Consider the following 15,678-nt stretch of genomic DNA (forward strand, 5'->3'; position numbering starts at 1 on the left):
GAAAGATAAAAAATTGCTCAGTTTTGAAACAATTAAAAGGACACATTTATTAGAAAATCAAGACTTCTATCGATATCTGCAGCTGCGGCATTATGTTGATATGAAGGTGAAAAATGTAACAAAGACAAGCATATGTTTGATTGAACTGTTTACAAAAGCCTATAATTCAGAAACTACTGATAGAACTGTTTCATGCATGTATAAGGGTCTGTCGAATCTGAAATCACACTCAACTTCATATATTAAAACAAAATGGGAGAAGGAAGGAGGGATAACTATATCTAAGGAAGAATGGACAATAATATGGAGATATCAATGGACTTGTACCAGCTCACCGAAGTGGAGGGAGTTTGGCTGGAAAAGTCTGATCAGGTTCTTTATTACACCTTCTCAGAAGTCTTATTATGATAACAACTCCCCTGCGTGTTGGAGAAACTGTGGGAATCAAAATGCAAACCATTACCATGTTTTCTGGGACTGCCCCGCCATGAAGGATTATTGGAGAGAGATACACAAAGCTCTACAGGATATCTTCAAATGTGAAATACACCTTGAGAGTAAGACTTTGTTTTTCGGACATGTACCTCAGGACTGGCTTAAAAGAGATAAACATTTAATGAATATCCTACTAGTGGCCTGTAAAAAGACTATTACCAGGATATGGTTATCACAGGAGAGTCCAACTTTGAAGCTATGGATGGAAATCACAATGGACATTTATAAAATGGAGAAGATAACAGCATTTATTAATCATAAATTGGAGAAATTCACTTCATACTGGGAAAACTGGGTCAACTATGTCACGCCCCATAGGCCTGATTTTATTTTCTCAAATCAGTGATTGTGTTGTGTTAAAAAGATCACTCCCTACTTGTACATAGTTTTCTTGTGGTTTGTTTTTCTTTTCATTGTTTGGATATAAAACAAAAAAATACTATTTTGGCATTTAGGGCAGACAATAGATGTATGAAGTATGCAAATATGATGTACTGGATGTGAATGTCTGATACACACAGTTTTTTTTAAGCCACTGTGTTGCTAAATGTATGATGTCTCTTGTGTTTAAAATGTTCTCATGTTGTTTTTCTGTGATGTTTTTTTTTATGTGAAGCAGTGGACAGTGCACAAGATTAATCTCCCCTCTGGGACAATAAAGTTTACTCCAGCAATCTAACTCTGTGAGGTTTTATTGCCTCAGTTGCACATGATTCTTTATATGACACTGGTAGCTGATTTGACGGAAGCGTTCCTGCAACAGGCCGTCACACTTTAGCTGAGAGGGTGAAGGCAAAGGCCTCATCAAAACATCAGACTGCTTCCTGTGGACCCACCAGGGATGTGCTCCACTGTCACCGCAGGTCAAAGAAGAGCTGACCTTGCACTCCAATAACCAGCAGCAGATGAGCCGGCGCAAGGAAGACACTGCGGGGGTCCAGGAAGTCACTCGGGAAGGAACATGTTTGGAGAGAGTGTTCTTTTGGCAAGAGAGTGGGGGTCTTTGGTTTATTTTTGGGGCCTTGGCGACAACCCTGCTGCTTTCCTGTTTTCTTTCCTGAAGTAGGTCTCAGGTTGGCGGGGACAGATAAAACAGGAGAAGAAAGACATTCCAGAGGAACACCCCTTTCTTTTTTCACACCACGAAGGACTCAGATGGAAGCTCATTCATCTCATAGACTACTGAAAACAATAACCACTGGCTGTTTTCCACAGGGGGAAACCAATGTGACAGATTTTATTCATTTAACTATCCAGTGTGTGAACATTTCTGACCATTGTGAAAGATGTCATGGAAAAATTCAAAGAGACATGCCACACAAAGTGAATGACAATGATATTGGAAGCCAGTAGGTGGCAATCTTCTCACCAATCCTCCCCAAGCACCTGTGTCCCTCTGAATGAAGGGGCCACAGATTACAGGCTGTGGATAATTTCAGGGAGGTGGTAATGAAACTGTTGTGGCAGACACATGCCACTGTAAACAAACAGTGTCCATGCTGTCTCACAGTACAGAGCTGTATCAAATCTATGATAAAAATCTCAACAAAAAAACACATCTTATCAGATGGCAAAACACTTTGGCGAGGATTATGTGTCCAACATGTGGTACGGGGCATTTCTGAATGAGCTCCGGCTTGCTGGGATTCATGTCTGCCTACCATCACAATATCAGGCTGCTGCGATCAGGCTTTAAATCACCCCTTCCCACTAAGCATGACTTGCAAAGCCTAACTGAAAGTCAGTTGGGCTCCTCTGGCATCAGTGAGACATTACATTCATATTGCTGATTTTATCAAAGTCCCCGCCATTGTTGTTTGCCTTGGGTCTATGTCTTTCATTTCCCCCCTCGGTCACAAGACTGATCCAAATTATTATTGTTGCACTGAGGAGGAAATTAATAAATCTCTAAGGAGGAAATTAGAGTTCCAGACTGTGTGGGTTCGGTGTCATACATGCATGCACACAACTGTCTTTTTTTTTTTTTTTTTTGCAAATGTATTGTGTGAATGGAACTTGACTGTAACTGTAAAGCTTCAAAAATGTGTGTTTCTCTGCAAAAAGTGAGCAAATGTGGCCTGGAATGAAGTAAATGTGTGCTACATCAGTTTGTAAACTCAAGTCTATGAGTCTTGCCTCAGTTAAAACCCATGCAGGTGAAAATACTACACAATTATGTCCACTTTCCCCAGCCACAGAGTGGTGAGTTTTCACAGGGGACCTCTGTACTGAGTACGCATAATTCTGAATGATTAACCAAGTCTGTGAACTCTGCGTAAAAGGCATTTCCTCGTGCACATTGGCCAATATTTCTCATTGTCAACAAACAAACGGTCACACGAGTTGAGCAAGACCTCATGCACAGAGCAGGCACCGCGGCTTACAGATGCTGAGAGAGCAGCGCTGTGATTGGTCCGCCGCGGTGGGTGTTTCCGCATTCCGCAGAGAGCTGTCAGCCGAAGCGCGAGTTGGAGAGGGGGGACCGTCGCGTCTGTGCAGAGCAGAGACGTCCTTATTCAATCCCAGAGGAATAGCAGCCCGTCGCCAGGGGAGCAGGGATGCCTTACATGTTCATCAGCACGCAGATCCGACTGGTGTGTATCTCGCATCTGTGAAAATGACTCGTGTCGTGCTTTTAGAAGAAAAAAAGACGCGCTCGAGTTTGGGGATTTGTTTATTTGGCAGAGCAACACAGCGCATACGACTAATCAATCAGGGTCGCCACTTGCAGATTAGAGTCATGCAGTGGCCTGTAATATTCTGCATGCTGGAAAACAACAAACAGTCAAGGCTACAAGCGGAGCAAGCGACGTGTGTATGGTTGTTTTTGTGCCACGGTGCCCTAAATGAAAAACACATGTTGCCCAGTTGTCGGCCTATGTTCACTTTGTTGTCTGCACGACTCGAGCAACCTAATTCTATAGCCTCTGAGTATCTGATGATCTATTTATAGTCTGCCCAGTTATTAGAGATTATGATCCGCACCTGCCAGAGGGATGCAGGTGTAGCCAGCGCAATGCAGCCAGAGCTGCACCAATAACAGTTGTAGAAAAGCATTCCTCAATCAATCCTGTGCAGACTATCAGTTGTATAGTTAATGTGCTTGATTCCTTACAGGAGAACGGTCCAACAAATGTGGGAGATGAATATTCGGATCCAGCTGTGATGAATTACCTGGGAGCAAGGAAAACAACCATGCTGGGAAACAATTTGTGAGTACTGAAAATGGGCACTGTCAGTTGTTTTAGAGGGTGGACACAAAGTAAACGTGGCAGGTGACTGGGTGATATCTGAGGATAGGAAGTAAACAGAGAGATTTGTAGGCACAGTTTTGGCCACAAAAGCACCAAGACTTAAATGTCCCTCCTGAATTGATATTTTTCATGTAAGCATATCCATCACCTTCTCAAAACCAGGGAAAGGTATACTGTACTAGCTCAAACGCACACACATGCAGAATGGACTCCCAGGTGTACTGTAAATGTGCTCACACCAGGCCGTATTTCCATATTTAGGCACTTAACACTGGTGTTTCTTTCATTTTGGCAGTTAACGTGTACATATTGACGACAGAGCTGAGATCAGGTCACATGGAGGGGAGAAAAAAAACCCTCCCAATGTGGTCGAGGAAGGCTGCTGCTTTGCAGATTTAGAATAAACCATTCAAGCTGATGGAATACAGATCAGGGAAGTGTTGTCATTGGCAATCTGATTCAAATGCTGCTGGGAAATGAACCAAGGTGTGGAAGGAAGTGAACAAGCACCAGAACAATTAACAGCATTCTACTCTCCAAGCAAAGTTTACTGAAAGAGAGAGAAATCCCACATCTGTGGAAAAGGGAGGATGACTTTGTTGTTTATGCTCATGCAGTTCCGAGTACCATGTGGACGACCCGCCGCGCCTGGTGCTGGACAAGCTGGAGAAGATCGGCTTCCGCGTGCTGACGATGACAGGGGTGGGACAGACGCTCGTGTGGTGCCTCCACAAAGAGACGGAGTGATCGATCACGGAGTGTAGACTGTAGCAAGACGCCTCTGCAAGTCTTTGAAAGCATGAATGAATCCTGCTGAAGAACTTGTAGAAACTTAAGTTCTCCGCTCTACATTCAACACACTGACAGCTACAGAATCCACTTTGAGATTATCCCAGACATAAGGTTTCAGATTACCTTCAATAGGTGACAGGTCACCAATTTCAGGGGAATACTGAACTACATTCTACAGAGATTTTATAAGGCCCATATTGTTTGCTATTTACAACTGGTGACCAAGTGGGAGTGCAGGGAGTGAGGGCTAGTTTTACTGTTAATATATCAGCAATGGCAGTAAAACTTAATTAAAGGCATGTCTGTAAATTCAGCCTGTGCAAAAGGCCTCACCCAGTTCTTCATCTCTTCCGTCCAATAAATAAAACATGATGCTCTATAGGTTTGTTCCTACAGCACTGTGTAAAGATGTTTTTCTAGGTGTATCATATGCTCATGATTAAATGATGTAATGTGGATTTATTGTGTACTTATTAATAAAAGACAAAATGGCAATACTTCTGGGAGGATGTATCCTTCTGATAATCCATTAAACAGACACTTATCAAACATCGATATATGAATAAATGAAATTACTGTGACCCCTGCAGCTCTGTGGCATCTTATGGAGATGCTGCATGTCCCAAGATGAGGCACTAGCACCGCAGGCACACAGAGTGCAGCAGTCAGCCTGCGAGAGCCAAAAAACGCTGGGTGGTTTCAGCGCAGCCCCAGGTCTGCCAGCACATGTCTGGCCAGCCCGGATCACTAACCCGCAAACCAGAAACTTTGCCAGCCAGCTCACAGCCAAACTCTTACCAGTCCTGCTGTCTCACACATGACTTAGCTTCCACCTCCGCACCAAAGATCAAAAGATGTTGGTGCTTCCCAGTTCTGTGACCGCGGAGATTCCACATGCTGTTTGCATACACCAATGTGACAGCTTCGCCTCGGACAATATAAGGAAAACGGGGCGGAAGAAGATACTATGAGGATTCCAAGGCTGTGCTGTAATTGTTGATAGGACAGAACATTCAACAGGCTCATCTTCCCATCCTGGTTCGCATGCAGCACAAGCCACTGTGGGCTCAGGGCAGGGTTGGTGGTGAATGTGTTTCCTGTAATTGTATTTCCTCTGTTGTCATTTGGACAGAGTTTGTGTGTTTCTGGGCTTTTTTTCACATTGCCGGGATATGAAAAAGGCTACGCATAAACAAAACCATGTGATGAGGGGATTTTGCAGGAGGAGAGGAGCAGATGTCTCCCACCACACCACTCCGCTCCGCAGCTGGACATTGTGTAACAGAGCCATGGCGAGGCGGCGCAGCAGTGCTAGAGAGATGGATGACTGCGCTGGATGTTGCGAAGCTGCCATGTGGCTCCTAAATAACACAATGACAGGAGAAAGCGCTGCCACACAGGCCCACAAATACAGACACAGCATTACGCCATAGTCCCCCTTGGGACGGGGAAATAAGACTGTTTGGATGGATAGATGTTCCACGGGCATAAGACCTTGTTACAAAACTCAGGGTGACCGCAAAAGTTTGGCACTCTAACATCTGACTTAATGTGGGTCACAGAGCGGTAGCGTGTCACTTCAGAGAACGTACATAAGGAATACAGAGTTTCTCCTAGGTATCTGTTACATAAGCCGATTGTGAAACAGCTTAGAACAATAATAGCTTAACTTAGAAAGACATGTTGAAGTCAGTATCAGTGGACAGGACACAGACAATTTTTGAAGCAAGTGGCATCTTCATAAATTTAAGATGTAGCATGATCCATCAGGTCCGAGAGTGAAGTGTGAAAATTGCCCCAAAAATAAGCACATCTAATGCTGCAAAATCTTGGCTTTTCATATTCTGGCAATATCATGCGTGAAGGAAAAATGGATGTATTGTTCATGCTTTGTGTAGCAGTTATCACACAGTATAAATTGTTCAAAAAACGATTTCATGGCTCCTCAATAACCTCCCTTCACTTTGTGATTAAAGCAATAGTTCTTTGCTGAATTGCTGAGAGTCAGATGAGAGGATCGATACTACTCTTATGTGTGTCCGTTCAATTTTAAGCTGCAGCCAGATGCAGTTGTATGGAGGGGTTGTGTGCCAGACAATTTCTTGGCCGGCAGCAGTGACTTCCAGGAGTCTACGCCGGTTGCCTGGCAACTTTACGGTGACAACAAGACTCCAGTAAGTCTCCTCTCCTTGCCAAGGAAAAGTTCAGTACCTCACCCCCGTCAAACCACAACGTGCTGTTTTTATAGTTTGGTTGTTTAACAGATTAAACAAACCAGACAAGACGTATTAATTAGTGATCTGTAAAGTTGCTGGTACTGAAGGTGGATTTGTTTTTTAACCCTCGGACAGAGCCAAGCTAGATAACACAAGAGTGGTGATCAGCAAAAATCAGCAACCACGTGCTAGACCGTAAGCAGCAGGCATCCAAGAGACACAAATATAGTGAAGCGAAACCCTAAACGAAAGTGAATCTGATGTTGGCTTTTACTTTAAATTCGCTGGCGAGCAGGTTCATAAAAGAGTAACCAACAATCCTGCATATTATACCTTTAAGTAAACATATGTGCAGAAAGTTTTGCACAACAGTTCGCCTCAGAATAACTAAAGTTTTATCTTATCTTAATTTAAAAAATGTTACACATGACAATATTTAGTCACTAAAAAAGCCTTTTCTCTGTCAGATATTCATGATCTACTACAGGGGCTCCCAAAAAGTTTGGCTTGCGACTCCTTAAAATGAAGCCATGCCTACTTGCTACCCTCTAATGACAGAGTATGTGATTAGCGTGGTCATCCGTTATGAGCAGTTAAACCAAAGAATGCTGTACTAAAGTTGCAGCATCCAGTATTTCACAAGAAAAAAGAGGAAAAAAAGTCAGAAATAAACATTTTTTGTACAAATATATTTTCCTTTCTTATCCATTTAATAATTAGCTGACCTTTTAGATTTATTCTGGGACCCCCAGATTGAGAACCACTAATCTACATGATTTTGAACAGTATAATAAAATAAGTAGTTTGCACAGAGATTACATACAAACCTCAGAACACAAACCCCAGAGCTGATTGAATAACATTGTGCAGTTCTGAGTTGTGCAATCTACAAAGTCTCTTTACACTGGAGTAGGGTGTTAAATATGTTGTATACAAAGCCCAGAGAACAATAATCTCAACCACCGGGTCGTCAGAGTATGTTCACTCTTCATCACATGAGGCCACAAGTATTCCCACAAAAACCTACCTAGTGTTCCTATCTCAGCCTGATTACTAGTTCAACATGCACGTAGTCACATCGTGCGGTCTGCGGTTTGGATCGCTGCAACACTCGACTCACTTCACAGCGTTACTGGACGTGTACGCAGACAACAAAAGAGGACGATTACACACCGTTGGCTGTAACAGTGAAGTAATGAGTTGTCACATTTAACCAGACAGATGCAAATTACATCATCATTCAAAGGTTTGATAACGTGTGGTGCTGCACAGCCGGCCAATCTGCTCTGGCTCCTTGACAACATGATGAGCAAAAACTCACTGGATGACTTGGAGCTTGAATAATTCACCAACTGTTTCATTAGTGCTCAGGCCTGGTGTATTGATTAGAGGTACTACAGTATGACATTATAATGATGTATCTACTAGGAAGCAATATTTTTATGTCTGTTCATCTCAGTTCATTGCAGCAAACTAAATCCACAGGCTATATTATGTGTCCATCTGAACCAGAGGGAACTGCCAACACTTTATCTCTCTTTATATAAGCAAAAGGTCCAATCTGCAATTAAAATATTGATCAATAATATGCTACCAAAATATCATTGATGTACACACACTGATACGACATGGTTACAGTAATGATTCCTCCCTGCAGCCTGAGTGTCAGGACTCCTACCTCTCCATCCACACTGCAGCAGCCCTCACTTCTTCTCTACTCTGTCTCTCCCTCAGTCATCCTACATTCTTAATAAAGGGAAAAGACATCACACTGATTAAAACCACAGCAATGGAAAAAAAAAGTTTCTCTGTAGTTATTAAAAAGATTTATTTTGCCACATGGTGTATAACATACAAAAAGTAATAACAAAACACATAAGAGGCTTTATGAAACTAAAGCCTGAGACAGGTATTCATTTAATAACTGCAGGCGGGTACCGAGCAGAGTCCCGCTGTGCTATGACCTGGAAGCCTCCTCGTCATCCTCTCTCTGCATTTGTTCTATGAGCCTCTGTCGCTCGGCGGCCTGCCTCATCCTCATCATCACCACACTCTCATAGTCGCGCTCGTTTGACAGGGAGCCCTGTAAGAGAGAGGGAAAGACAAAGAGGTTATTGAAACATGGAAAATGTTACAAAGTCTGATCTGAAAGCACATATTATAATATTTAATCCCAATCTGTGTGACTTCTGTCTGTTAATACAAACAAAATGAGGCAGTAATGTTAGTATTAAAGCCCAAGTATTCATACATTTTCTAAAAAAAGATTCACAAACAAAAAGATTAATCAGCAGAGCAGCAGAATATTTTCTACATTTTTGAGTTTTGAGAATCGATTGATCATACAGGTCAGTTTTTAAGCAAAATACATTTTACATAATTGGAAACTGAATATTTTTTGGCTGGACAAAACAAACAATTGAAAACATGAGCTTGGGTTAAAGGGGCCCTTTTTTTTATTTTCTGACATTTTATGGACCAACAAATCACACACACACACACACACACACACACACACACACACACAAATAATAAAATAAAATGAAATATATATTCTTTTTTTGTTGTTGTTATTTAGGATTGGGCGAATGTATTGGCTATGGGCTGAGTATATCGTGACTTGGTTTTTTGAGGAGGTGATTTCTGTCATTTTATTTTGCTAATTAAACCTCCAAAGAATGAGTTACAGCCGTGAGCTGAATTACATGTGTTTAAAGATGAGTTTACAAGGCAATTAAACTCGTCTTAGTTTGGCAAAGGAAAGAAACGTGAATTCAGAATGTGTTCAGTTGGATTTTTCAGTTTAATGAGGAAAATGTGTGTTTGTTGACATTTTTGTGAGTTTATGAAGTTAAATTATTAGGCTAAAAAAGCTAAGAGAGCTTGTGGAACATTGCAAACTGACCACTTGAACATATCTCCAAGCTGAAACTGGGAAGTAGAATGTGGCACACACACGCTTGAATGTAAAGGCAATCGCCAGTTGTTGAACCCTAATATCTGTCTATGTAAAATTGGCCTTTTCTTGAACGGGCACTCCAGCAATTAATTATGGCACTTCCATGAAAACACACACACACACACACAAAAAAAGTCAAACTCTAAGCAAAACAGGCCAGGATATCCCAACGTTTATTCCCATGTAGGTGTCAAGCTCCAAGACCCCTGGATAAGGCAACCACTGGCACCTTTTTGTTAGTCACTCTGTCTGGTAAATGTCTCATGCCTTCAGACTACACACCTCCTCTTCAGTTGGTTGCGTAAGTATACATTCCTAGTCTCCAAGCTGAGATAACCCTGATGACATCATATTTACTGTGTTCACAGGATGTGAAGCTCACCCCACGAGTGAAGTGATCTCAATGTGCAAAATCAGTGGAGTGGCCCTTCAATCAATATTCAAGGAAAATTTCTAGTGAGCCGTTACACTGGAGGGGAATCACGGAGAAGTCAAACATGCCTGTATTTTACATCATGACAACATTGACTCAGGGCAGCACACGGAGCGAATGACACCACTGTCACCGTCAACTGTGTGTTTGCTTTCACGACAGGGCCTGTGGGTGCACAGCCGAGGACAGGCGGACTCCTACAGACGCTCTCATCTCAGTTACCATCAGCGTGACGGCGGGGTGAACATGTATGAGACAGCAGCCCGCAGAGCAACTGTGACAGGGTAATTCCGCTGCCTGAGGTCATTAAACCCCAAAATGAGGGCTGGGATTAAGCCTGGCAGTCGCACGGCCTCTCACTGTGTGTGAGTGATTTCTTTGAAGGCCGTGGGCTTGGACGACGATGGCGAGAGATTCTCTTACTGCGGGGGGAATCGGAGAGGGCAGCCACTGGCTAATGGCTAATCAAGCAGGGTGGAACACAGGCCAGACGTCTTACATACACGGGTCACGATCTGTGTGGTCACATATGCCACACGCAGGCCAGCACAGACACAAGAAGAGGGACTCTAAAGACGCGTGGAAACATTTTTTAAAATACACAGAGGATGACGCTTGTGTGTGCATATTTAAATGCATATAACGCACACATATGCACTCACAGAGACCGTCATCCCATTCTGAAGCGGAGGGAGGCCATGTGTCCAAAGAGTAAGCCATTGTTTTATAGGATTATATCCAGGAAGTCTGCTGGGCCAAGGAAGTGTCTCTTTAACAAGACAGTGAGCTGCAGGAGAGAGAGCGAGTGAGTGTGTGCATGAAGGACTGGGCGAGTGAGAGCGATCTGAGGAGGAGAGGTAGGTTTTTGTCAATGCGCTCACTGAGCTAAGGCATCTGGAAAACATCACGGGGACTCCAGCATCCATGTGCTGAAAGAAAGAGGGTAAGTATGGAGGAAGAAGAGAGGAGAGGGTCGGTGAGGGGAAGTTTAACCCTCAACCCCCCCACCCCTGGATTGAGGAAAGCTGCTATTATCATTCCAGTAATGTGAGCTCAAGCCCTTGTCTGACACGTAACTCTGAAATATCACGCGAACGCCATTAGGTAAATAAACAACCCTTGCATCTTCAAATTAAACAAAATACAAGCAAGTATACAAGCAGGCTGGTGAAAATGCTCCCTCTTCCTCGGCAAATAGATCTACACTCTGCCCTGCCCTCTACTGGCCACTTCACAGACATGCACCTGAAAAATCTCAAATTAGAGTTGGTCTGACTTATTCTGTAGCCGGTGTGGTCATGGGTGGACTGTACCAGGCTAATAATGAAGGGGAATTCTGACCATTAACAGGTGCTTTATGAGCAGTGTGACGCATTTCTTGTCAGGATGAGGAATGTTTCCTTGCCTTGGGTGTTAACTTCCAATGTACATGTTTAGCCAGTGCATCACTCTGTAACTAAACACTCAATTGTGTATGTATGCGTGCGTGCGTGCTGCACTGAGACTGGGGCCCAGGGTGAGTAGGAAACCACAGAACACAAACAACGGGCCCCCGTACAAAGCCAAGAGAGGAGGGCACAAGGCCACCGCAGAGGTAGGATGGTAGTAAAACACACACACACACACACACACACACACACACACACACACACACACACACACAAACAAGCTGAGGATTTGCTATGTGACATCAGCACATGGCTAGGCCTCCAACCAGCACACCCCAGCCTGACCTCGGGCCAGTTATGACATCATGAATACCACCAGTGCTGTGAGTCAGGCGCACACACACACACACACACACACTCTCACACTCCTTCCCACACACAGCAGGAGGCATCACGAAGCACAGGTGGCCACTGTGTTCCCCTGGCACAAGTTGTCAGATCAGCTGCACATTACACCATTTCTTTGTGTGTTTGTGTGAGAAGTGTGCGAGTGTATAAGCACGTGAGCATGAGTGATTAAGTGCGTGAGGAAATAACTGTGTGTTTTATGCAATGGAGAAGAAAGAGTGTGGACTAGGGCCACACACTAGATGCCACTATCACTGTTAAATAAGAAACAACCTTTTTCCAGTAAACTATCACAAGCAAAATGACTCTTTCATGAATTAAAAAAATTGGTTATTAAAAAGAAACCCTGAATAAATGAAGGGGAAACATGACACTGAATGGTATGAAAATTACGTGAAGATTACGCTATGGCCTTAAAGGTTCATTTATGTCCATTAGACACATGTATATGAACACGGACGGCGCCGTCTGTCCGTACTCTGCGCTCATGTTGTCTGTATTTGTTCATGTTTTCTAAAAAATTGCGGATATACATGAAACAGAGCAGTACCAGGTTTTTATAGATCCTAATACTTTCTTGGCAAGTCCTGCCCTACTGTCCTGTGATTAGCTACTCATCAAGTTGACGTGTAGAGTACGGACATGGCTAGGGTTAGGGAACAGATGCTGCAGGAACAGTGGTTATATAGCCTAGTGTGCGTCCATGCATGCTTGTCACAATTGCACTCTGGTACTTAAACAAATAGCGCCATACCTTTGGATGGTAGTGAAAGAAAAGTGGAGATCCTTGCAAGACTGCTACCCTCTAGTGGATGTATTTGTGCCAACGTAAAGGATGCATGGAATTATGCGGCCAGTGGCAGTTACAATGTTTGAAATGGACGTATCTATTTTCGTAAGTAAAGGGAGTATAAATAAACTTAAACAGTCAAAAGATGTCAACCGAGTTAATTTGTTGCATCCACACAAAGACCGCTACAGCTGACGTCCCTGTCTTCTGTTACTGTGATCCATTGATGCTGCTAAACAGGAAACCGCACAACTCCAGTGCCATCCAGAAAAAGGAGACACACTAAAAAGCAAGAAAACAAAACAAGACCTTATTCTGCCTTTCTGCTTACTTTCCATTTCTATACTTGTCCTCTAACTAATTAGAATCAGAAAGCACAAAGCACATAATTATTTTGTTTTGTGTTGTCGGTAACAGTGCTGTTGATGCTGTCCCTTAAAACTCTGTCTCAGCCTGGCCAGGAGCATCTGTCCTGTGCCTAAAATGTAAATGTACATGAACACAACAAAGAAACAGAGAGAGAGGGAGAGATGCACACAATCATGCTCACGCAGCAACCTGATAAACAAAGAAGCAATCAAAGCACTTAACTGAAGATTAAAAGCTTTAACACCTCCCTGAGAACACTGGGTTTAACAATGCTTCTTGGCCGATTTAATTACTTCAGAAACTAAAACCACACTGTGGCCGATTTACACCTGAAAGCAACATGCATCCTGGGGAACCGGGTCACAAGTGGATAGCTCTTAGTACTGATATAAATGCACCCAATGCATCCTCAATATGTCTTGAGATCCAATCGTTTAGATCACATTCGGAGGTGGTCTGGGCTGCATGTGACCACGTTCTTTTAGCAGCATGTACACTTAATTGAAGGACCATCTAATCAGCTGACCCCCTTGCTTATTCGCCTGTTGGTGCCCTCACACATGTTAGACGCGGTGCTACAGGAACGTCTTCAGAGCCACTGTCCTCCCAGCGAATGGTCAGTTCGGTCCAGTTAGCAAGAGCTAACACAGCAGCGGCTGTTAAACAGTCCCAACAAACTCATTCTGACACCTTAACAACTTGTTGTTAAACCCTTAAATAAACCATTAGGTAACATTAAGCGTGTGATGCTAACAATTAACTTAGCCCTGTCACTGTGTGTGTGCGGGCGGACTTTCACCAAGACAGAGTTCACACTCCTCCAGCAGTAGTCTCCCAATGTTAGTGAATGAAATGATGTAGGCTAAGGTTGTTTATTGCATATAAAGTTTGGGGAAGTGAGATCCGATCACAAATGATCAGTAAGACACATGTAGAGATGCATTCTGATGTCAGGTGTCAACACAGACTTGTGATCTCTTCATTCAAGATGCATATTACCGGGTATAAAACAGGCTCTGTAGTGACCTTTAAACCTTTTTTGGTTGATATACTTCCATACTATCTCTCATGCTTATTGTGTCTTGACACTGCAGGCTAAGAGGTTACCAATTTGCGTTTGATAACTGGATTGCTCATTAACAACATGAGCCATCAAATATCTCCAACAAGAAGGTCACCAGGCCAAGACAAGACTTCACAGACTTTTCTGCCAAGAGGAGAAATAGCTTCTTCTTAACAAGCCTGCTCTGTGGTGGCGGCTAACATTTCTGCCTCTAACGCACTGTGCTGAAGTTAATCAAGGAACTATTTATCTGGAGCGTGTGTGGTGGCGTGGTGTGTTTTCCTATATGTGTGTCATGGATCTATGCAGTAGGTGATTTATGAGAGGCGAACACATATTTAGAAATCATTTGTGTGTGTGTGTGTGTGGGTGGGTGGGTGGGTGAATCGGGGGGTGCCCGTCGAGCACTCCCGCTAACTCAAACAAACAGGCAGCGGGCAGAGGTACTGTACATGCAACACTGGAGCCAAGGTGAAATTCCTCTGCAGACAAAACTCAAGCTTTGTAAATGGTGGGGGATTAGTCATCATTCATTATAAGACTCGGCAGACGTAAAGCCCCAAAGGTCTGGTCTATTATACTGTTTTTGTTAGTGAAGGACAAACACTACATAGAGATTAAGACCCAAATCTACTTCCTGTATTTAACCCTTCAAATGCACAAGTACGGCGAACATCTGGATTTTGAGTGGAACTCCGAGACAAGACGTCTTTTTATTTGACTGCAAAAGCCAAATATCTGGAGATGTAGTCTCAGTAAATGCATCTACAGATACAAATTATTGATTCTGACAATATTTATGTATGCAAGCTGCAGAATTTACAGACGTCCTTCAAACTGCACTGAGAAAGATATTTAGTGTATGTAAAATACAGCTATTTCAAAAATAAATCAAGCTGCAATAGAAAAAGAGAGTGCATATTTCCTTATTTTCTCATATAAAAGGTCAGAAAAACTTCTGATATAAAGACAAAGCTGATGTCTTATCAACAGAATAAAAAATGCAGATCTTTCACATTATCAGGTTCAAAGGCAGCACAGCGCCTGATTCAAGACTGTGTACAGGTAATGCTAGTTGCGTGTAGACTGCAGATGCAGCCAATAACACTCAAAGGTGAAGTGAAGGAAAAAAGGCAGCAGTGCAAGCGAGGTGCCATGGAAGTTGGTGTGTGTATGTGTGGACGTGGACGCCATGTGGTTGTACGTGGTCACGGTATTGGACAGAATGGAAGCCTGTTGGACGGAGATGGAGAGTGCCTTTGGAAACTGTTAAAGTTAAGGAAATAAACAGTGAAAAGAGAAATGGCAGGAGAGACCTGAACTCTTGGTGCCCTGGCATTTCTCTTTATGATGGATGAGCTCAGGGATCCTAGAATAGGGAGATGTGGGGGTTTGGCCTCTTTAATATCCAACAATACAGCGTTGTAAAAGCGAAATTATGTCTTTCACATTCTGGCCTTCCGGGAAAAGCCCTCTGATTGCAACAGATTTCCCATTAAAACAAAAGTGGC

At 43.1% G+C, this 15,678-nt stretch overlaps 2 protein-coding genes across 3 annotated transcripts in view; one reads left to right on the plus strand and one right to left on the minus strand.

Annotated features, from left to right (window-relative positions):
• Positions 1–2,904: 2,904 nt before the first annotated feature.
• gchfr (GTP cyclohydrolase I feedback regulator) lies at positions 2,905–5,038 on the plus strand. Of its 2 annotated transcripts, none has more exons than XM_049597118.1 (3): positions 2,905–3,089; positions 3,616–3,707; positions 4,367–5,038. In XM_049597118.1, the coding sequence occupies exons 1-3, from the start codon at positions 3,054–3,056 to the stop codon at positions 4,494–4,496; spliced, it is 258 nt and encodes an 85-aa protein (XP_049453075.1). In that variant the 5' UTR covers positions 2,905–3,053; the 3' UTR covers positions 4,497–5,038. The 2 variants fall into 2 exon arrangements, with proteins under 2 accessions (XP_049453075.1, XP_049453074.1); XM_049597117.1 differs by having other exon boundaries at positions 2,917–3,089; positions 3,613–3,707.
• Positions 5,039–8,575: 3,537 nt separating this feature from the next.
• dnajc17 (DnaJ (Hsp40) homolog, subfamily C, member 17) overlaps positions 8,576–15,678 on the minus strand; it is a 38,339-nt gene continuing 31,236 nt past the window's right edge. The window contains exon 11 of the mRNA XM_049596388.1: positions 8,576–8,840. Coding sequence (XP_049452345.1) covers positions 8,715–8,840 — 126 coding nt within the window. The 3' untranslated portion in view covers positions 8,576–8,714. The remainder of the gene's footprint in view (positions 8,841–15,678) is intronic.

Source organism: Epinephelus fuscoguttatus, linkage group LG14 (assembly GCF_011397635.1).
Source record: "Epinephelus fuscoguttatus linkage group LG14, E.fuscoguttatus.final_Chr_v1".
Classification (NCBI taxonomy): domain Eukaryota; kingdom Metazoa; phylum Chordata; class Actinopteri; order Perciformes; family Serranidae; genus Epinephelus; species Epinephelus fuscoguttatus.

Bases quoted from the DNA above. Each gene is read 5' to 3' on its own strand.
- gchfr (XM_049597117.1), top strand. From the start codon at position 3,054: ATGCCTTACATGTTCATCAGCACGCAGATCCGACTG. The intron at 3,090-3,612 runs GTGTGTATCTCG...GATTCCTTACAG, and splicing joins TCAGCACGCAGATCCGACTG to GAGAACGGTCCAACAAATGT. The intron at 3,708-4,366 runs GTGAGTACTGAA...ATGCTCATGCAG, and splicing joins ACCATGCTGGGAAACAATTT to TTCCGAGTACCATGTGGACG.